This window comes from Echinops telfairi, unplaced genomic scaffold, assembly GCF_000313985.2.
Source record: "Echinops telfairi isolate 266 unplaced genomic scaffold, ASM31398v2 ScPeMD7_7469;HRSCAF=8507_0, whole genome shotgun sequence".
Lineage (NCBI taxonomy): Eukaryota > Metazoa > Chordata > Mammalia > Afrosoricida > Tenrecidae > Echinops > Echinops telfairi.
Window position 1 is genome coordinate 95800254 of NW_022111372.1, and position 21827 is coordinate 95822080.

General features: G+C 47.0%; 1 protein-coding gene and 1 long non-coding RNA gene across 4 annotated transcripts in view; one reads left to right on the forward strand and one right to left on the reverse strand.

The window, feature by feature from the left end:
• PFDN1 (prefoldin subunit 1) overlaps positions 1–19584 on the forward strand; it is a 67642-nt gene extending 48058 nt beyond the window's left edge. The window contains exon 4 of the mRNA XM_004696660.2: positions 19181–19584. Within this exon, the coding sequence (XP_004696717.2) occupies positions 19181–19264 (84 nt within the window). The 3' untranslated portion in view covers positions 19265–19584. The remainder of the gene's footprint in view (positions 1–19180) is intronic.
• A 1303-nt stretch (positions 19585–20887) lies between these two features.
• The window catches only part of LOC123521036, a 125646-nt gene continuing 124706 nt past the window's right edge, over positions 20888–21827 (reverse strand). For all 3 annotated transcript variants that reach the window (XR_006679526.1, XR_006679525.1, XR_006679527.1), the window contains exon 3: positions 20888–21361. This is a non-coding gene — a long non-coding RNA (uncharacterized LOC123521036). The remainder of the gene's footprint in view (positions 21362–21827) is intronic.

Genomic DNA, 21827 nt, shown 5'->3' on the forward strand with positions numbered 1-21827 from the left:
GCAACATATGTACAAATGTGCTTGACAAATGGATATATATATGGATTGTGATAAGAGCTGTAAGAGCCCCCAATAAGATGATTTATTTTAAAAAGTGGAAGAAACAAAATCCCTGTACGAATTTTAAAAATAAAAATAACCGTTTAATCTCTGGAATGTTTTTCAAGTTTATCTCAAAGATTCTTAGTAAGTAGTTGGTAGTGCTTTTTTCATTTTTGCTCAGATATGTGTGACTTAATTCCTTGGGGTAATTATTAAGAATGTGAACTCTGGAATCAGGTCAATATTGATTTGAACTCTGGCTCACCACTCATCTAACTTTGGTAAATTTTTTAACATCTCTAAGCCTAAATGGAGTTCCTGGGTGATGCAAACACTTAAGCACTTGGCTACTTTCTCAAATATTGGCAGTTGAAGTCCACCCAGATAAGCCTGGCGATTTTCTTCCTAAAGGTCCACAGCCTTGAAAAGCCCTAGAGAGGGATGCTACTCTGTACATGTGGAGTTGCCATGAGTCCAAAATCAACTGAGTAACAACTAACAACACTTGTCTGCATTTAGTGTCAACAACAGCAGTGTTGTAAGTGACCCCTTTTTCTCATGCGCAGTTTCTTGAAAAATGGAAAGCAGAAGCCAGGTAGGTGAATTTAAAAATTTGATCTTATTACTGATGAAGACTAGATTGGAACATGTGGCTTAGTATGTAACAACATTCGATGTATAGTATTGATCCAAATTATGCATACGAATTAGAGGAAGTTACCTATTGTTATATCTCTTGAAGTACAATGCTATCAATGATAAATATTATCTATACTCATACAAGGAAATCCAGTAAATACATCTATTATTCAAGTTTACTCACCAACAAATAAAACTAGTGAGGAATAAGTGGACAAATTTTGCCAATTTCTTCAGTCTGAAACTGATCAAACATACCATCAAGATGCATTGCTAATCATTGATGATCGGAATGTGAACGTTGGAAACAAGGAGGAAGGATAGTTGAAAAATAAGGCTTTGGTGGTAGGAAAAAACAACAACTGGAGATCACAACATAGAATTTGCAAGACCAATGACTTCTTCAGGATGTATACCTTGTTTTCAACAACATAAATGTCTACTGTGCACTTATACAGGAATCAAATTGACTGCATCTGCAGGAAGAGACGACGAAAAAATACCCACAGCCCCAAGTAAGGCCTGGGGCCAACTATGCAACATATCTCAACTGCTCAGGTGTAAGTTCAGGTTAAAGTTGAAGAAAATGGAAACAAGACCACGAGAGCCAAAATATGACCTTGAGTTTATCACACTTGAATTTCATGAACAGCTCAAAAATAGATTTGACTCAGTGAACACTAATGAAAGAAGACCTGATCGGCTATGTAATGACATGAAGAACATCATACATGCAGAAAGCAAAAGGATATTAAAAAGACAAGAAAAGATCGAAGTAAATTTCAACAAAGACTCTAAAACTTGTTCTTGACCTAAAAGTGAGTGGAAAAAATGATAAAGTAAACAGGAAATTTCAAAGGGCAGCTAAAGAAGACAAAATAAAGTATTACAATGAATCGTGCAAAGTGTGGAACTAGAAAACCAAAAAGAGAAAATACTCAGCATCTATCAAACTGAAAAAACTTAATAATTCAAGCCTCAATTTGCAACATTGAAAGATTCTATGGATAGAATATGGAGTGAGCCAGGAAGCACCAAAAGAAGATTGGCAGGGTCACAGTACCAAAAAGAATTGTCCAACATTCAACCATTTCAAGAGATAGGATGCACTGAAGGGAGTAGTGAAAAGAATCCAGGAATGATGGAATCACCAAGGGAAATGTGTCACAAGTTGGAAGCAGTTATCCACGCCAAGAAAGTTGGAAGACAGCTACCTGGCCAACCAACTGGAAGAGATTCATGCTTGTACCCAGTCCAAATAAAAGTGACCCAACCGAACACAGAAATTCTTCATTACTATCACATCCAGGTAAAATGTTGAAGATCATTCAACAATGTTTGCAGTCATTCATTGACAGAACTGCCAGAAGTTCAAGTTGGTTTCAGAAGAGGATGTGGAATAACAGTTATTGTTGCTGATGTTAGATAGATCTTCTTGAAGGCAGAGGATACCAAAAAAATATGTACTGTGTTTTATTGACTATGGAAAGGCATTCAACTATGTAGATCGTAACAAACTATGGGTAGTACTCAGAGTGGGAATTCCAGACTCTTCATTGTGTTCATATGGAACCAGTACATGGACCAAGAGGAGTTGTTCAAACTGAGCAAGGGTGTACTCCATGGTTTAACATCAGGAAGGATAAACGTTAAGCTCGTATCCTTTTATACCGTACTTATTCAATCTGTATGCAGATAGTTCAAGAAGCTGGACTATATGAAAAATAACTAAAAAAAGAAAAACAACTCAGTATCAGGGTTGAAGGAAGGCTTATTAACAGCCTTCGATATGCAGATGACACAACCTTGCTTGCTGAAAGCAAGAAGAACTTGAAGTATATGCTGACTGCAGTCTTCAGTATGGATTGCAGCTCACTGTAAAAAAAACCCTCACAACTAGACCAGTAGATAACATAATGGATAAACAGAAAGGATTGAAGTTAAGGATTTCACCTTGCTTGAATCCACAATCAGTACTCATGGAAACAGCAATCAGTAAATCAAATGGTATATGAAGTCAACATATGTACTAAGGTGCTGGACACAGATGACATATGTACAGATTGTGATGAGTTGTATGAGCCCCTAATAAAATGGTTATTTAAAAAAAGTCAAATGATATGTTATTGCTTTGGGGAAACATGTTGCACAAAACCTCTTTATAAAGTGCCGAATAGAAGGATGTTACTTTAAGGCAGCGGTTCACAACCTGTGGGTTGAGACCCCTTTGGGGGTCAAATGACCTTTTCACAGGGGTCGCTCGATTCATAATAGTAGCAAAATTGCAGTTATGAAGTAGCAGTGAAAATAATTTTATAGTTGGGATCCCCACAACATGAGGAACTGTATTAAAGGGTCATGGCATTAGGAAGGTTGAAAACCACTGCTTTAAGGACTAAGGTGCCTGACCCAAACCATCTATGTTATTTTCAGTCACCTCATATGCATTTGAAAGTTGGACAGTGAATAAGGAAGACCAAAGAAGAGTCTATGTGTTTAAATTATGGTGCTGATGAAGAATATTGAAAGTACCAGGGCTGCTAGAAGAGAAAACAATTTGTCTTGGAAAAACTAGAACCAGAGCTCCTTAGACTTGAGGATGGTGAGACTTTGGCTCGGGTACTCTGGACATGCTATTAGGAGAGCCCAGCCCCTGGAGAAGGACATCATGCTTGGTAGAGTAGAAAGGCCGCGAAAAAGAGGAAGGCCCTTGATCAGATGGATCGACTTACTGGCTGCAGCAATGGCTCAAACAGAACATACTTGCGAGGATGGTGAGGGAGCCAGCAGGATTTTATTCTCTCTACATAGGGTCACTATGAGCCGGGACTGGCTTGAGGGCACCCAGCAACAACAGCAGATCTTTTTACCAGAAGTGCAGGACACCCTCAAGCAGGCGGATCCTGGCAAGAGTAGAAGGAGTTGAGCCTTTGTATTTCCAGACACATCATTCAGAAAAGCCACCCCTCTTCTGTGGGTAGATTGAGGAGGCCAGGCCTATGTAGCTCACCTTTCTTACCAAAGGCACCTACCCTATACCATAAGGCCGAGAAATCACTCCAAGTCGTACCTGGCACACAGTACGAACTCAGTACTCAGTAAACTCGGGCTTTTGTTAGGCCTAGTTGGTGGATGCTCAGCAGCTATTTATTGAGCACACTGCTTATAAATAAGAGTGCTTATAAAATAAGAGGATTTTTTAATAAGAAAAAAATTAAAAATATACAAAATTAAGAAAACTTACTGACATTGTGCCTGTACTACTCAGAATTCACAAACATTGGCATATTTACTTTTTGTTTTGTTTACAAAAATAAAACACTAGTAATGAAATTGAAGTTTCTTGTAATCTCCCCAACCACTTCTCCAATCTCATTTCTCTTCTTTCCGTAGAAGCAACTACTATCAGGAATTAACATTTTATGTTTTCAAAATGCCTTACATTCAACAAATAGCATCATGTTGTTCATATCTTTCAGCAACCTGCTTTTTTTTTCATTTAGCAACAGGGTTTTAAAGCTCTAATCATACCAATAAATACATCTAACTCATTCATTTGAACTGTTGCGATGTTCCATAAGAACATATAATTTTCTGTGTTTTATTTGACGTGCCCACTGTCGACAGCTTCGATATACACTGGGTAAGAGTGGCTGAAGTAGCCGGTGATTGCCTTCCACGTGTAGCATAACTATAGCCATAATGGTAGCACCGTTATGGATGGATGATGGATGAATAGCTCTGTGGGTTAGGCATTGGGATGTTACCTGCAAGGCCAGTGGTTTGCGCCTCTTGGTCATTCAGAGAGGGCAAGAGACGGCTGTTTGCTCTCATAAAGGTTTATAGTCTTCAAAACCCTATGTAGAGTCTCTCTGAGTTAGAATAGACTCTGTGGCAGTGGGCTTTGGTTTAGGGGACAAATGTCAGCAGGGTAGTGGTATTTGTTGCTCTTATTCTGTGTCCATGGCTTCTGTGGTGATGTCATTTCATGAAGCCATGGCCTGTGTTTTTGATACGGAGGTCATCACATGCCCTTTATTTACAGAGCCAGGGAGATGAGAGCGCAATCAGAGTGGAGACTAGTATTTCAGATTCTGGACTTCAACACTGTCATTCACCTTGGCTCTGGATTAAAGGGAGCCCTTTGCCATGGTGGTTACTCCTAGTACCTGTATCTTCTAATACATGTGGTGTTGGTCATATCAAACGGTAGCCACACCTCCCTCCCTCCCTCACCCCAAAGTCAACTTTTGAGTACAGGGATTTTAAGTGGTTTCTAAGATGGCCTAGCATATGGAAATTGAAGAAAGGGCAAAAAAAGTGCCACCCCTTAAATCATGTTTACAAAGAGAAATGTGCCAAGGGCTCTCTTATTACTCCAGTGTCATAAATTTAATTGGTGTTACGTCAGCTGCTTAGATCAGAGCTAATAGCACTTTAAGCTCTCTTCCATCTGCACCGGTTCCGTGATAACGTGGTGGGTGTGGGCCTGAGGACAAGTGTCAGCTGTGATGTGTGAGCTGCTCTATCCTGGTGTGAGCCTGGTACGGTCCGCATCTCCCAGATGGAGAAGCATCGCGCGATGATGTAGCCCCGACCTCTCGCTTGTCCCTAGGACACTCAGAGCTGTAAGCAAGACCTGGGTTGATTGTCTGGCCTAGATGTGTCAGTCAGCAGTATAAACATGATGCCGACAGGTGTAACTCTGATTTTTCCTTTCTCTTAACTAAAAGAAAGCTCCAGGCCTTGGAACGCATCTGCGGTTCCTCAGCCTGCCCTCTGCTGCCCTGGGCAAGTTGGGTGAGCCACGCATCTGGGCTGCGCTGGCTTTGAGCGCAGGTTTGTTTTCACTGTCTCTAGGTCCTTTTATGGGTTTCCGGTTGCCATATCTCTGTTTTTTTAGTTGTATAAATATGTTACATGATTGGAAAGTAGTAGTATGATCACATAGAAGTTTCCTCACCCTTGTTTGTTCATTGGCTTGTCCCAGAGTATTTAATTAACTCCTGAATCCCAATGTTAGGGGCTTCTGCTGATAACATTAAAGTTAATTTTCAGAAATTAATACGTCAGTTTATTTTATCGGGGTTATTTTGTGTGCGTTACTCTGTCTTTGGGTGGAGTAGAGTGATTTGCTGAAATCGCTCATTAAAACTTGCCTTGCCATGCCTGCTTTTTTATTTTTGTGGTTAACTGTTGGGTGGTTAGGTGCCATCAAGTCCGTTTCAATACATAGTGACCCCTGTGTACAAAGGAGCAAAACACTGCTGGGTCCTGTGCCATCCTCACAATAGTTCTTGTGTTTGAGTCCTTTGTTGCAGCCTATTGTCGATCCCTATTGTCGAGGGCCTGCCTCCTTTTCCCTGACCCACTACTCTACCAAGCATGACGTCCTTCTCCTGGGACTGGTCTCTCCTGACAACATGTCCAAAATACTTGAGAGAAAGTCTCCCCATCCTTGCCTCTCAGGAGCACGCTGGCTGTACTTCTTCAAAGACAGATTTGTCTGTTCTTTTGGCAGTCCAGGGTACTTTTGATATTTTTCTCCAGCACCGCAATTCAGATGCGTGGACTCTTCCTTCGTGGTCCTTATTCAGTGTCCAAGGTTCACTTGCGTAGGACGTGATTGAAAATACCCTGACCAAGCACTTTAGTCCTTGAAGTAGCATCCTTGCTTTTCAACACTTTAAAGAGGTCTTGTGCAGCAGATTTACCCAAGGCAGTGTGGTGTTTGATCTCTGGACTGCTGCTTCCATAACATTGATGATGAAGCCAAGCAAGACAAAATCCTTGACAACTTCAATCTTTCCTCCAATTATCGTGATGCTGCCTATTGGTCCTTACAGGGACATTTCTACTCTGTCCTATAGACTCACTATGAGTCAGCATAGATTCCATGGCGGTGAGTTCTTTTTTTCTTGATTTTTAATCGGTCTATTGGCGAGGATTTTGGTCTTCTTTATGTAGAGCTTTAATCCGTTCTGAAGACTGCAGTTCCTGCGCTGCTTCAGCCATGCTGCGAGCTGCAAGTCCCCCACACTTTCAGTAAGCAAGGCTGGGGCATCTGCATATTGAGGGTGGATAATAAGCCTTCCTCCAATCCTGACGCCACCTTCGTCAGCATGTCGTCCAGCATTTCTGATTATTGCACAGCGTGCAGATTGAGTACGTGTGGTGAGGTGATACAGCTCTGCAGAACACCTTTCTTGGTTTCAAATCATGCAGTACGCCCTTATTCTGGTCCCACAACTGCCTTTGGACCCGTGTACAAGTTCCACATAGACACAATAAACTGTTCTGGAATTCCCTTTCTTCTCAAGGATATCCATCGTTTGTTATGATCCACACAGTCGAATGTCTTTGTGTCGTCAATAAAGCACAAGCAAACATGGCTCTGGTATTCTCCTTTCAACCAAGATCCGTCTGACATCAGCAATGATATCCCTTGTTCCATGTCCTCTTCTGAATCCAGCCTGAACCTCTGGCAGCTAGCTTCCTGTCAATGGACTCCTGAAACTCTTGTTGGATGGTTTTCAGCAACGTTTTGCTTGCATGTGGTTTTAATGATACTCTATAATTTGAGCATTCTGTTGGGTCACTCTCCTTTGAAATGGGTACACACGTGGATCTTTTCCCGTCGGTTGGCCAAGTGGTTGTCTGCCAGTTTCCTGGCATAGACGAGTAAGTGCTTCCAGTGCTTCATCAGCTTGTTGAAACGGTTCAGTTGGTATTCCACCAGTTCCTTGAGCCATGTCTTTGGATAATGCTTTCAGTGCAGCTTGAACTTCTTCCTTTAGTACCATGACTCTTGCTCATATGCTGCCCCATGCCTGCTTTGAAACACAGGACTTTAACATCCTTTCTTGTCCTCTTGGTGGTATAACATTTCGAGAATGAGATTTTTTTTAAACTGAGGTAAAATTTCTCATTTTAATGCGTTTCCAATTCATTAACAATGTTTGCAACCATCACCCATCATTCCTTCCCCCCAAAAAACTCTCACTGGCATTGATTCAGTGCCAACTTCCAGGAGCTGATCGGACAGAGTAGAACTGCACTGTGGGTTTCTGAGACTGCAACTCTTTATAAGAATAGACCTTGGAGTGGCTGGTGGTTTTGAACTGTTTACCTTGTAGTTAGCAGCCCAGCACATAACCACTACACCCCCAGGGCTCCTTTCACCATCCCTTAGGGCAACGGTTCTCAGCCTGTGGGCCAAGACCCCTTTGAAAGTCAAAGACCCTGTCACAGGGGTCATCTAAGACCATCGGAAAACAAATATTTCCGATGGTCTTAGGAACCGAGACACCGCTCCTCGATCCAGCTCCAGGCGGGTCCACCCACATACAGATACGCCCACATTAGAGTACCCTGTGTGAAGCACCATACTTCAAAACAAAATTTCATTTATTTGTAATTAGAAATAAATATTTCACAATATATGATTACATATTGTTTTGTGATTAATCACTATGCTTTAATTATGTTCATTTTGTAACAATGAAAATACATCCTGCCTATCAGATATTTACATGACGATTCATAACAGTAGCAAAATTACAGCTATGAAGTAGCAACGAAAATAATTTTATGGTTGGGGTCACAACATGAGGAACTGTATTAAAAGGTCTCAGCATGAGGAAGGTGGAGAACCACTGTCTCAGGGGGTAAGAAACCAGCCCTCTGTCTGTCACGCAAGCAGTTGTGGTGCGAGCTGGTTAGACTCAGTTATGACGGAAAGCTGGTATTTCTGCCTGCCCGTCCTCGCTCTGCAGAAGAGGCCTGGCGATCTGCTCGGGTCCAGCCCGGGCGAAGCCCTGTGGGGCCGTCGTGCCCTGTTGTGCCCTGCAACGCTGGGTGGCTGCGAGTCAGGTGGAGCTGACAGCCTGCGCGGTATCAATCCATAAGCAGTCCCTGCTGTCCACCCTGTTTCATGTTAATGGAGTCATACAACATGTGAGTTTCATTGGGTATGCTCTCTTCAGGGTTCATTCATATTGTAGAACGCATTATTACTTCACTCCATTGTATGGCCAGATAATATTTCACTATATGGATTTACCACACTTTGTTTATCCAGGTTTCCATTTTCGACATTTATGTTGCCATCCGTGTTCACCTACAAGGTTTTATTTGAACGCTTGTTTTTGGTTCTCTAGGATTAATACGTAGGAGTGAAATGGCTGGATCATGAAAGGAACCCTAGTGGCGCTGTGGGTTAGGTGTTGGTTGCGAACTAGAAGCACAGCAGTTGGGGCCCGCCAGCTGCTCCGCAGGAGAAAGACGAGGCTGGCTGCTCCCTCACGAGTCTCAGGAGCCCTGTGTAGGGTCCGAGTCGGAATCGACTTTATGGCAGCAGGCTGGGTGTTTGGGTTAGTGGGTGTAAAGTGGTATCTTGTTGTGGTTTGATAGACAGTTTTCTAATGATGAGTGACTTCGAGCATCTTTTCATGTGTTTATTGGCCACGAAGTGTCTGCCTCGGAGAAATGTCTGTTCAGTTCCTTTGCCCATTTTAAAATTGGGTTGCTGGTCTTTTGTGGAGGCATCTTGCCTTGGAGCACGGAGCAGTGTGGGACTGACTTCAGACTTGCCACACACACCTGCGTGCCATATCTGTGTGCTAGTCTTGCCCCCACGTTTGAGTCAGTTACACCTCCACTTCCAAGAATGTAAGGTGTTGCCCTCACTTCCTCTCTCACCAGGCACACCCTTAATCACCTACCCCTTTACCATGCCTACAGGCTAACCTCCACAGCAAACACCTTGCTACTATAAAACTGGGAGAAACTAAAGATGAACTAACATTGTAAGAATTTTTGCATTCTTTTATTTGCTGTTTGGAAGACTTAGAGAGTTTTAATAGTGCCTCTTAATGATGAATACTTGGCTTTCATCCCGGAGAAGCAGGAAGACCAATAATGTACATTTGGAAACCTTTTGATTTTGCAAAATTTGTTTTCATGAGGTTTCCTTATTATGTACTATGTATTTTTGTTTTTCACATATGATGGAACTTAGAAAATCTGTTATTTGTAGGTCGTAATTTCTTAGTTTTGTTTACTTGCTTTATAAAGGAAATAGGGCCCCTACAGTTTTATTTCTGGGTCGTGGGATTGCTATTACTCTCTGTGCATCCTTTTCTTGAATGCTCTTGCTTGATTCGTGAAAGCGACAGATGATTCTTTGACGGATATGTGCCCTAGTTATTGTGTGGTCTCTGAAGGGCATTCTCATTGGGTCCTTATTATGAGACGTCTCCAACCCTTGTGTTAGCCCTGCACAAAGTGCAATGTCTCCATGGAGGAGGAAGTGAAGGCATTTGTCCTGGCGCTGTGGGATGCGCGCTTTTCAGGCTCATCTCTAACGATGAGGACTTCAGGTAATTTGTCATCATGGAGCTTGAGAACCAAATCTCAAAGAACCATCGACTAGTTTTGAAGAGGAAGCTACCCTGTCGGCCACTTGGTGTACTACTGCCTGCACCCCCAAGCCATTCCTGAGCCTTTCACTGTGCCTGCTGGCATATGTACAGAGACTAGGGTGAGCCGATTCTCTTTCTTGAGCGAACAAGCCTACTGGCTTCCATGACACATGGTTTCCCTCAAAACATTGTTTGCCACTGACTCTCCCTCTTTCTACCAACCTAGAACGTTGAATGTTTTCAAGGCCAAGACCTGGCTGGTGTCTCCTCTTGTTCGTTTTTTCTTTCTGTCTAGGAATGTCATCCATTCTCAGAGCCTGGAGTATAACCTGTGTGCAGGAATTGATCTCTAACCCACACATCTCTGAACTTCAGACCCAGTCTAGTTTTCTTCTCACAGGCAACGTTAAGCACAGCATGCCCAGAGCCATACCAACTGGTCCAGTTTCCGTTAGTGTTTGTGGGATTTTGGAGCCTTGATACTTTCAGTGCAGCGTGGGCTTTGTCCTTCAGTACCGCGGTAGCTCATATGCTACCTCTTGAAAAGGTGCAGTGTCGACTAGGTCTTTTTGGTGCAGCGATTCTGTGTGTTCTTTCCATCTTCTTTTGATGCTTCCTACACCAGTCAGTATTTTAACCATAGAATCTTTCAGTCTTGCAACTTGAGACTTGAATGTTTTTCTTTAGTTCTTTCAGTTTAAGATATACTGTTTTGTTCTTCCTTTTTGTTTTTCATTTCATTATAACACTAACCCAAATCGTTGAGTGTTGCTTAAAACTCTGCACCATCTGACTCGAGCACAACAGTTGCTTATATTGCCCCTTTCTCTAGCTCCGAGCCTCACTGACCAGCGTGCCTTTCTTCAGACACGCTCCATTGGGCCTTGACAGATGCTGCTCCGTTGCCTGGAATTGGCCCTTCTCCCTCTCTGAGCTCTCCACTTAGTTCCTGCTCATCCTGAAGACCCAATTAAAAATGTTTCTGTGATTCCCTGGATTATGTCAGATGTTTCCTCCATTAAATACTACACTTTCCCCTCAAAACCCTTATCGCAGTCTGTGCTCTGCAGCAGAAAGTGTAGGGCTCAATCATTGCTCTGATCCCCAAAGAGGGCATAGCATATATTGAATGCTCAATAAATTCTGGTCACATGAAACGTGCACCAGTTCTTGGTGCGGAGACAGAGCATAGTTCAAGTGCGACAAGACCCTTATGATGGAGCGTGTGTCCAGTGCAGGGCTCTTGACAGCACAGCAATAAAGAAGGACTGCGCTGCAGTGAAGGGCATGTTCTTAGTGAATGCTTGGGGGACCGCCTTGGGTTGAGTCATCAGGAGTTCCTCTCTGAAAAGGTGAAATTTCACCTCAGATTTGAACGAGAAGGAGCCATTCACAGACGGACATTGCCCACCCTGATCTAGAAGTGCGCAGAGGAGGAGCCGTCCAAGAAGCATTTAGGTTGGCTGGTGCAGCAGGAGGAAAATAGGAGTGTGGCCTCAGGAAGGCTGAGAGAAGTATGTTTTCCAGGAATATGCGAAGCACTACTGAGAGGTTGAGTAAGACGCGAAGAGGGAAGTAACCGCTGGTTCTGGCCTCACAGAGCTCGTTGGTGACCCGGGCCAGGGCCAGTTCCCAGAGTGGATGGAGCATGATTGCTGAGGTCTGGGATGCAAGGGGAGGGGAGGATGCAGAAGCAGCCACTGCAGCGGTTGGCTCAGAAAGGGAGAAGAGGAATGGGGCAGAACCTGTAAGGGAAATGTTTTTTAGAAGGATGTGTTTCAGAAAGGCATATAAACGTGGGTGGCACGAGGAAGAGTGGATTCTCAGCAGAGTGCCTGGGTTTTCTCAGTGAACCTCGAGATGCAGCCGTGTGTTGACAGAGGGGCGAAGGAGGGTTGGAGGTTTGCGAAGACAAGATAGCGTGTGGAACAGTTACTTTGGCGAGTAGACAGTGGACATAGTAAGGAAGTTCAGTAGAATTTCCAGGCAATGGTGGGTGTCCATTTGAGATTCACTGCTTGCAATTTAAAGTGAGGCCATTCAGCTGTTCGGAATTGTGAGATGCGTGTGATGAACTGGGGCTGGCGTTTGACTAGGCATGCACAGCAGAGGCCGAGCCGCCAGGGGGAAGGGTGCTTGCAAGAGGGATCAGTAACTACCGGGTGATGGCAGCTTACCTGGGTTGGAGGAGGAAGGCTATGGGAGAATCAATGGGGGATAATGAAAAACTTGCCTTTGAGGGACATGGGGTGAAAGTGTCAGGCCGGGTGCCTGGAGGGGTGTCAGGTTGGGGGGCGGTTGAGAGAATGAGGTACTTGAAGTTGAGATTTCAGAGGCAGTGGTGACAAGATCTAGGGAGCGGTCATGGGGGAGGTGGCTAAGGCAGGCTAAAGTAAAAGTGGTAGGGGACAGGAGGTCTGGTTTGGATGCATCAGCTACATGCTTGTTGCGGGGACCATGGCTGTGCAGCAGTGGTGGATAGAATGGCAATGAGCCATGGGTGAATGAGGGGTGGCCCACCAGGGCGTATTGGTAGATGACAGCAACAAGGAGGGGAAGCGGGCAGCCAAGCACGGGGCCATGCATGACAAAGGTAGACTCCTGGAAGGAGAGAGAAGTGGTTTGGTAGTAGGCTGATTAGAATGTTAGGCAACTGTCACTGAAAGAAAGGTGAAGGCGTGTGACCCCACTGCTGGACTCAGTTTGAAGGACCGAGGTGGGCCGTAGGTAAAGGGTAGCTGTGTGTCGGCATTCACTCTATGGCAGGGAGTTTGGTTTTTTGAGTGAAGGCACTTACACCAAATCTAGGGTGCTGCTAATTTTGCAAATAAAGGGTCAAACCCATTTGTTTACTCATTGTCCTTGATAGATTTTGCCCTATGACAGTGTTGGATCGTTGCCATAGAGACCATCCCAAACTCAGTTATCAAGTCAGTTCTGACTCATGGTGACCCAATAGGATGAGGTAGAACCCTGTAAGTGGGCGGGGGAAGGAGGGAATGCCCAAGGGTTTGCATTTCTAACAAGTGTCCTGGTGCTGCTGCTGCTGCTGCTGCTTTTGGTCCAGGGACCACACTTAATGGTCACTGCTTCAGGTATTTAAGGTAGTGATTAGGGGAAAAAAGAGATAGTGATTGGATTCCTTCTCCCCTTAATCCTCACTTTCTCTGAGCAAACTTTCCCTACCCACATGGCTTGAGACTTGTTATCCCTGCTGCCCACGGACGGTAATGGTGGTTTGGAGGTGTGCAGGAAGCTGGCCAGGGCCGTGTATGTTGGTGCAGTTGCTTCCTCCTGGTTAGCCCGGTGCTTTCTTTCTCATTTGTTTTTCCCAGGTTGACCGATGGGCTGTGCTTTCTCTGGACTTAGTGAAGCCAGTGTGCTCAGGAGAGACAGTAGGTAGAGATCACCTAAATCCCAGAGGGCTGTGGAGTTGGAGAGCTCTCTCTTACACACACACACATACACACACACACACACACACACGGAAAGGTTTTGTTTGTTTGTTTTTAAAGATCATTTTATTGGGGGCTCTTATAGCTCTTAAAACAGTCCATACATCAATTGTATGAAGCATATTTATATATATCGTATGTTGCCATCATCCTTTTCAAAACATTTTCTTTCTATTTGAGCCCTTTGTATCAGCTCCTCTTTTTAGCCTCCCTCCTTCCCACCCTCATGACCCCTTGATCAATTATAAATTATTATTGTTTTCATATCTTATACCAACCGCTGTCTCCCTTCCACCGAGGTTTCTTCCTCACCCCTCTCCCCACCTTCCCCTCTTGGTATTGCTACTCTCATTTCTGTTCCTGAGGGGTGTATCTGACCTGGATTCCATGTGTTCTGAGCCCTTATCTGTACCTGTATATTCTCCAGCCTAGCCTACAGTGAAAGGCAATACTGGGGTCATGATAGTGGGGGGTGAGGAAGCCTCAAGGAACCAGAGGAATATTGTGTGTTTCATTGGTGCTAGACTTCGCCCTCATTGACTCATCCCTCCCTTGTGACCCTTCTGTGAGTTTTGGGTCTCGGCTCCAACCCCTCTTGTTCTCAACAATATGTTTGCTTTGGGTCTTCTTATGCCTATTACCTGATCGTGTCATTACCTCATGATCTCATAGCCTGGTGTGCTTCTTCTATGTGGGCTTGTTGCTTCTCTGCTAGATGGCTGCTTGTTTAACTTCAAGTCTTTAAGACTGCAGACACTTTATCTTTTGATAGCTGGGTACCCATCGCTTTCTTCACCACATTTGCTTGTGTACCCTTTTTGTCTTAAGCAATCATGACACGGAAAGTTTTTGGGTGAGGCAGAGAGACAAACTTCCTAAGAGAAATGTCTATAACAATGGTATCACAAGAGGAATTACTCAGGAGCTTATTTAAGACCTTGTATCATGTCAGAAAAGTTCTCGGGACTTGAGCCTCTTTCTTCCATGAGAGGATGAGGGTGAACACTAGCCTCTCAGTCTGGCTCCCAGAAAAAGGAATTGGGCCGATGAGCAATAAGTCCAGCAATGTCATTCCCTGGCCATGCAAGCCCCACAGGAAATCTCAGAATTACAGGTCGGGACAAGGCCCCACAAGAATGTTGCTGCAGCCAGAGCCTTGTGGTTGGATGCCACCAAAGAATTTCCTAGGGGAAGGGTTCACAGGGAAATTGCACCACTCGATGGAAAGATGCTACACTTGAGGCTAGCAAATGCCTTTCCCGGACTACTGGCAGACGGGTGTGCGGGCGTTTTTAAAGTGCCCTCAGATTTAGCCAAGTCTTCTTATCCCCTTGAAGCTCACAGGAGCCCTGAGGCTGACAGCAGGCAGGGCATTTCTCTAGGATGTCAGAGCCCAGGCCATGGCTGGATGGTTTTATCAGTTGACCTAAGAAAACATAAGGACTTGCTGTTTGCGGAGCCAGCCTTGAGGTTATAGTTTTAAACCATGGCATGCTGGCCAGGGCAGAGAGGTTAGAGGGCTGTGCCCCAAAGGGAAAGCCACCCCAGGGAGCATGGCCAGTGCCTGCCGTTGCTCCCCGTCGTGTGTTCTCATCCATTAAAGCTGGGACGGGAGAATGAAGAAGGAGCGGTGCTTGTAGAAGTATACCAGTAAGACATCTTTCCCGTAGTGAGTGCTCATTACGCAGCAAGTATTGAGTACCTGTGACCTGCGGAGCCCATTCCTCTCCAGTAGACACTGGGTCTGCATGAGGACACCAAGCAGCCCCACCCTGGGAACCACTCCTAGTTAGGAAAGACATGAAGACAATGAGGGGTCTTCAAAAAGTTCCTGGAAAAATGGAATGAAAAGATAATGGGATTTTTCCAGGAGCGTTTTGAAGGCCCCTCATGCTGTTTTAGGTGGTGGTAGGTGCTGTGCAGAAAGCTTGGGGAAGGCGCTAAAGAGCACGGAGCTGAGTGTGATCAAGGAGACCTTCCCGATAGAGTGACGTTTGAAAAGGGCTGGAAGGAAATGAGGGAGCAGGTGATGCAGTGTCTGGGAAGAGGGTCCTAGTCCAGAGAAGCGCCAAGGGGCTGGCCAGCAGGAAGCCGCCTGGGGGCCTCAAGGGCTGCTGGGCCTGCGAGGCGGGGCCTGAACCAGTCGGGGAGTCCGAGTTAGTCAGAGCAAGGTCTTGGGTTTTGGCAGCTGAAAACAGGGTTTAAATTGGTTTCATTCCAATTGGACTCCCCTCCTGAAAATTTGCATTTCCACGCCAGAAAGAATAACTCAGAATCTACATTTTAAATAGATCCCCAGATGATTCTTGTCCTGCTGAGGATCTGAGAATTTGCTTTCCACCCAGACACGTGGTTGTGGTTGTGCTTAGATGTCATGCATAGAACTCAGACTCCTAGCAGAGCCGTGTGTGATGAAGGAAACGCCGCCTGTCCGCGGCCCCTCACCGTTGCACTGTGCCGGAGCCCGTTGTTGCAGCTGTTGCAGCCTTCGTGTCAGTCCAGCAGTGAGCCGCTTCCTTTTCTCCGAGGATCCTCCATGGAGCCTGGCGGCATGGCCTTCTCCAGAGACTGGTTGCTCCTGTAACACGGACAGCGTGTCCGAGATGAAGTTGCAGTCTTGCTCGCCATCCTGGCTCCTGCGGTGCATCCGGTTGTGCTTCCCCCAGGACGGCCGTGTCCGTTCTTCTGGTGGTCTGTGGTGCTTTCAGCCAGCGCCGTCACTCAGTGCTCCTTCCGTTCTCCTGAGCCCTTACGCAGCTTCCAGTGCCACAGCTATGCCCGGCAATTGGTGCAGAAGAATAATTAATTAATTACCTGAGGAATCTTGTAAAGTGGAGGTTCTGATACATCTGGGGAGAATATATATATTTTCACCAGGAGGTTGACTTGAATGAACCGTGATAGTAAATCAAAACAATACAGACTCACTGTAATAGCGACGATTCTGACTCAGTGGCCCTCCAGGATAGACAGAGGGGCACTCCTAGCTTGTCAAGTCTCTGTGGTAGTAGACACCCTCCATTGTCTCCCGGGCAGCACATCTGATCGGTGTGACCCCGCCGACCGGCTGCTGCACCAGGACTCCCTGGTGGTAAAGGTGTTCATTTGCATACTGGACCCCTGGAGGCTCGGCAGGTTTAACTCAGCCAGTGTGTGGAGAGACAGGGCAGGAGAAAGGTGACCAGGTAGAAGGCTGTTGTATGAAGGTCAGATTCGGGGTTCATTGTGAGCCAGCGCCACCAAGATTTGTTGAGGTGAGAGTAGTCTGAGTTGCTTTGAGCACCGACCAGAGTCGTCTTTCACAGAACCTGGGAGTTCTGCGGAGTTTCTGACTTGATTAGAAGTTTTAGAAAGAAGCTGTGAAGACTCAGGAAGAAGAAATGTGGGCAAACCACTGGTTCTTTCGTTTTCTCCGTCCCCTTGGAGCCAAATGTGATTTCCACCATAGAAGCTTTCAGGGACATTTACTCAGGCCTCCACCACTTGGCAGGGTAGGCTCCTTGGGGCTCCTTGAAGCTGCTAACGGAAAGGTTGGCGGTTTGAATCCACTCAAGAAGATTGGACAGCCCCCACATGCCTAGGGAGCAGCTCTGCCCGCCCTTTTGGGTTGTCTGCGTCAGAATGGACAGCGGGCCCCACAGCAGTGGCGGTGTGGTCCAGATTTCATCACGAGGGTCTTCTGAGCTTCGGTGGGTTTAGAGACGAGCGAGGAACCATTGAAGTACATCTGGTCAGAAAACAGGTCCCCACCCTACCTGGAATATCCCTCTGCTGGAATTCTAAAGCGGACTCCAAGCTGGAATCGTTGACCCGAGTCTGAGCAGGAAGCTCTTGCCGAGGCTCCGGGGGCTGGTGTTGCCCACTGGGGCAGCGCGCCTGCAGAGATTGCCTGGGCGGCCAGGGCCCCCAGCAGGGCTGGCTCTGCAGAGGGGAACCTTGCTCACTCCCTGCCCAGTGCATGCACATTCTTGAGTGGTGCGTCAGGGGCTATTCATGTTCTCCTCTTTTAAGTCTCCACTCGTAAAGTCTAAGGGTTGTTTATCAAGGGAAGTTTTAAGTTTCCACTTTGATATCACAATGATAGGCCAGTATCGGCTTAGCAGTGTAATTAAACAGAATTCCTTAGCAACCACACACTTGTGGCCATTGCCTTGTTTATGGCGCTCTGGAGTGTGGTAAGGAAGCGGTGCGAGTAGGGCAGATGGGAGATGAGTGAAGGGACAAGGCCCTTGGTAGTCATCGGGAAATTGGACATGAGAAGATACACAGGAACCAGAGCCTCATTGGGCTGGATAAGGAGTTGTGTAGCCACCTGTTGGAAAAAGCCTCCAAATATATGATTTAATAACTATCTGGGCAGGGTGTGGGAGAAGTTAGAGACGGGCGTTAGGGGTGCCCAGAGAGGTTCATTGGTGAAGGCCTTGGGGAATAAGGGGCATCCATTTCCTCCCTCCGTCTCAGACACTGGGGCTCCTAAGCAAGCTACAGTGATGTGTAGCTCACCTGCCATCTTCCCCAACCTCTCCACCTCCCCAGGCCAGGTGGGCACAGTAGTGGTCCAGTGGAGCCTACAGCTGCTTCGGTGAAAGGCACTGGGGGAGAGAGAAGGGCCGAGGGCCACAGTCACACTGCCTGTGCCAGGCTCTGCTTTGTGGGCTCCAGTGGTGGCTCAGTCTCCTGCACCCTGGGCGGCGATGGTTTGGATTGTCCTCTCATCCCACTGCCACTAGTTGACTCGGACTGGAGTGGCCTGACATAAGGTTTCCCAGGTTGTACGTCTTTATAGGGTTTCAACTGCAGATTGATTTTGCAGTTAGGCATCCAGCATTCACCCGGCAGCGCCACCAGACCTGGACACTCAACAAGAGAGCCTTCATCGCAAGTGGGCGAAATGGGAATGCAGCCACAGCTGTGTCCTCGGGCAGGGGCCAGCCACCATGAAGCCACACACTTGGGGTGGGTGGGGGGAGTGACCACAGGGCAAGGAATGGACAGACAGTCTTTCCTTTGACTAATCTCATGCAGCCCAGGTCCAGATGTGGCTTCTGAAAGTCGTGTCTAAGTTGGGTTTTTTATTATTCAGATCCAAACGGGGTAGGAGGTAAACGTCTCAAAGGTCTGGTTCACAGAGTGTGTCACTGTCCGGGATTCCTGGCTGGCCACGGTTTCATTAGAAACGCAGATGGCGACCTGACTCATGTGCACGGAGAGGGAGGCGTGGGACACAGCGGCTCCCAGTGTGCGCTGGCGGTGCTGCAGCAATGGGGCCCGGGCGGCTGGCCCAGACCACGGAAAACCTTGAAAGGAGACAGTCAGTTATGGGGCAGGAACTAGACCCTGGAATTTCCTGGCCTTTGTCTGTCTGCTGTAAGCTCATGGACCGAGAAGCCTGTTTTTAGCACCCGCTTCCTTCTGGGGGGAGAGTTCCTGTCTTCCACCGAGCAGTTGTGCTTCCTGCACTGAGAGCGGGATGGCAGTGGGGAGCGGGAGAGGGATTCTGGCAGGTGTGTACCTGGCTACATTGGAAGTCCGGAAGATGTCATAGCCCCTGGGCTCCAAAGCTGCCTTTGCCAACCTGCCCCTTTGCCCTTGCCCTGACCATATTTCTTTCCTACATTGCAGCAGAAAAAATCTTACCTTGAGCGGAGTGTCAAGGAAGCTGAGGACAACATCCGGGAGATGCTGATGGCAAGAAGGGCCCAGTAGGAAGTCCAAGGAGACTCCCCCTCACCCACCTCCCCAACCTTCTTGGCAAGGATGGGCATGGGGCAAGGAAAGCCTTTGCTCGCCCCATCGAAACTGTACTGGGCAGCCTCACCACCCCACATTGTCTCCACTACCCAAGTCCCTTACAGATCTCAACCCACAGTTGTTACCTGCCTCTGCCTGCCGCTCCTGTCCAGACACGCCCCTCTCCCAGGGGTCAGGGCTGACTTCCCTCTGGGGAAGGCAGGAGCCAGGGGAGCTCTGGCCGAGCCTACCATTGGTACCATGCTGGTCAGACCAATAAAGGCTTCTGCCTCACACTACCATGTCTGTTTTGCTTGAGCTGAGGCGAGGACAGAGGCCCGAGAGGCAGGGGCCACCTGTGTACTTCAGCCCCTGCCAATCCTTGCCCCTTTCTCTGGTCTCATTCTGGTCTCCTGAGCAGTTCTCTCAAGTTCTGGCCGTCCTTGTAGTATACAGATGGGAAAGAAGGAAGATGAGGGAGTAAGTGAATTGAACAGAATGGCAGTTTCTCTAGGGCATTCTTTCTGACGATTCCTTCCCCTGCTTCGTCCCAAAGATCCCAAAAGACATTCAGTAATAACCAGCCGACCTTTCTGTCTCTGTCCTGAGGAAGAGGGCACCATGATCCCGAGGTCTCCTAGGCTTGGGGCCACTGGTATGCTGGAGCGGACTTATTTATTACCTACCCTGGCTCAAGAGAGCCAGTTAGCACACTGGCAGACATTTTGTTGCAAGCCAGCTGTTAAACACCATTATCAAGTATGTGAACTTACAATGAAATTATATTAAAAACAAGGGTGATCTTTAAAACGCATCTTTTCCTCATTATTTTGCGACTGTCCATCTCTGCTCTGGGTGTTTGTCGCCTGTTGTGTGTGGCTGATGGAAATCCTGTGGTGGGTGGTGCTACTGCACGTCTCTTCCCGCCTCCCTAGAAATCAGTGAGTGCTACAAAACCATGGCCTTCTCTCCTTTTAGAGAAATCAGGAGCAGATAGTTCATCTACCCCCACACTGCTCAGGGAGTTAGGTGGGAAGGGGAAGACAGTTGCCACTGTACCCTCTGGCCTTACTCCCTGCAGCTCAGTGCCACCCTGTGGCCAGAGTGGGGATGGACAGCAGCCTGGCTCTGCACTGAGGCCCCTTGCTGAGGCTCTGGGGAAAAGCAGGTGCAATCCTCTTGACTGCTACCAGAGAGAGGAACCTGCCTTCCTGACACCCCACGCTGCTGTGGTATCCTCTCCCTCCCTCCCTGCCATCAAGTCCATGCGGACTCAGCGACTTAGAGGACAGGTAGAAGTGCCCCTGTGGGTTTATCAGACTATTAACTCTTAACGGGAGTAGAAAGCCCCATCTTTATCCCTCAGCACAGCTGGTGGTTTTGAACTGGTGACCTTGCAGTTAGCAGCCCAATGCAGAACCACTACCTCACCAGGCTGCTATGGTGTACTCAGTGAAGGGAAAATGGGCTCCTCTTCAGATGTGGAGAGACATCTGAGGCAGCCACAGTTGCTAAGCCTTAGCTTAACCTGGGATTTCAGTGAGCAGGAGAGAGTCCGGCATAGACCAAGGCATAGACTATCTAGAATAATGTAGACCATTGAGGTTTGAACAGATTTATTGAAACATACAGGTGCTAGCAGAGAAATTATTCAGTGGTGTGTTACATGGGGCCAGTACTTTGTATAATTTTAAAATTATAAACATACATATTTCAGAAGCCTTTGGCTAAAACAAACAGAAGAGTCATTTAGCACATTCGTTAAAGACCAATAAGAACCAGATTCTGAGCAGTAAAAAGATCAAGTCACTGAATTAAACAGCAGCAACCCCCCCAATCTAGAATCTCGTCGATTTGAAAGCAGAGGTGCCTGGGCAGAGCTAGTCGTTACAGCAATCGGAAGAGACGGGACAGGCACACTCGTCAGGCCGTGGCAGCACTGGCAGGACCGGAGGGGCTGGGCTTGTCAGGTGAGCATATCCCAGAGGCAGCAGCAACAGAGAGCAGTCCAGCAGGCAGTGAGACAGGTGGAGGAGCCCATGTCATCCCTTCTTTGGTCTTCCACCACATAGACTGGAGAGAGAAGGGGGAGACGTGAGAATGGCCAGCACAGCCCCACACCCTCCAGAGCAGAGCCTCTCAGGCCAAGGGAGAGCCACGACTGGACAGCTTTAAGCAGACTGGGTCTTGGCCTTTCTGTACCTGCCGTTACTGATACACTGGAGGACGGTGACCCAGCGCCACACCTTTCGCTCCTGCTTTTCCCTTCAACTAAGGACCTTCTTCCCTGCAAGGACAAGTGGTGGGTACCTCACTGCGGTGCGGTGCAGTGCACCAGGGCAGCTGCGGCTGGCTAACCTTAGTTAGCTTATAAACCAGTCAGTACAATGGTCCCTTTCCCACAGGGGGCTGGCGAGTGTCTTCAGATGCAGCCAAGCTATCACAACACGGGGGTAAGGGTGTGTCTGGGATGAGACCTAAGAGGGCCTAACTGAATAACCAAGAATCCCTCGTTTTCATCCCTGGGCATTACACACCA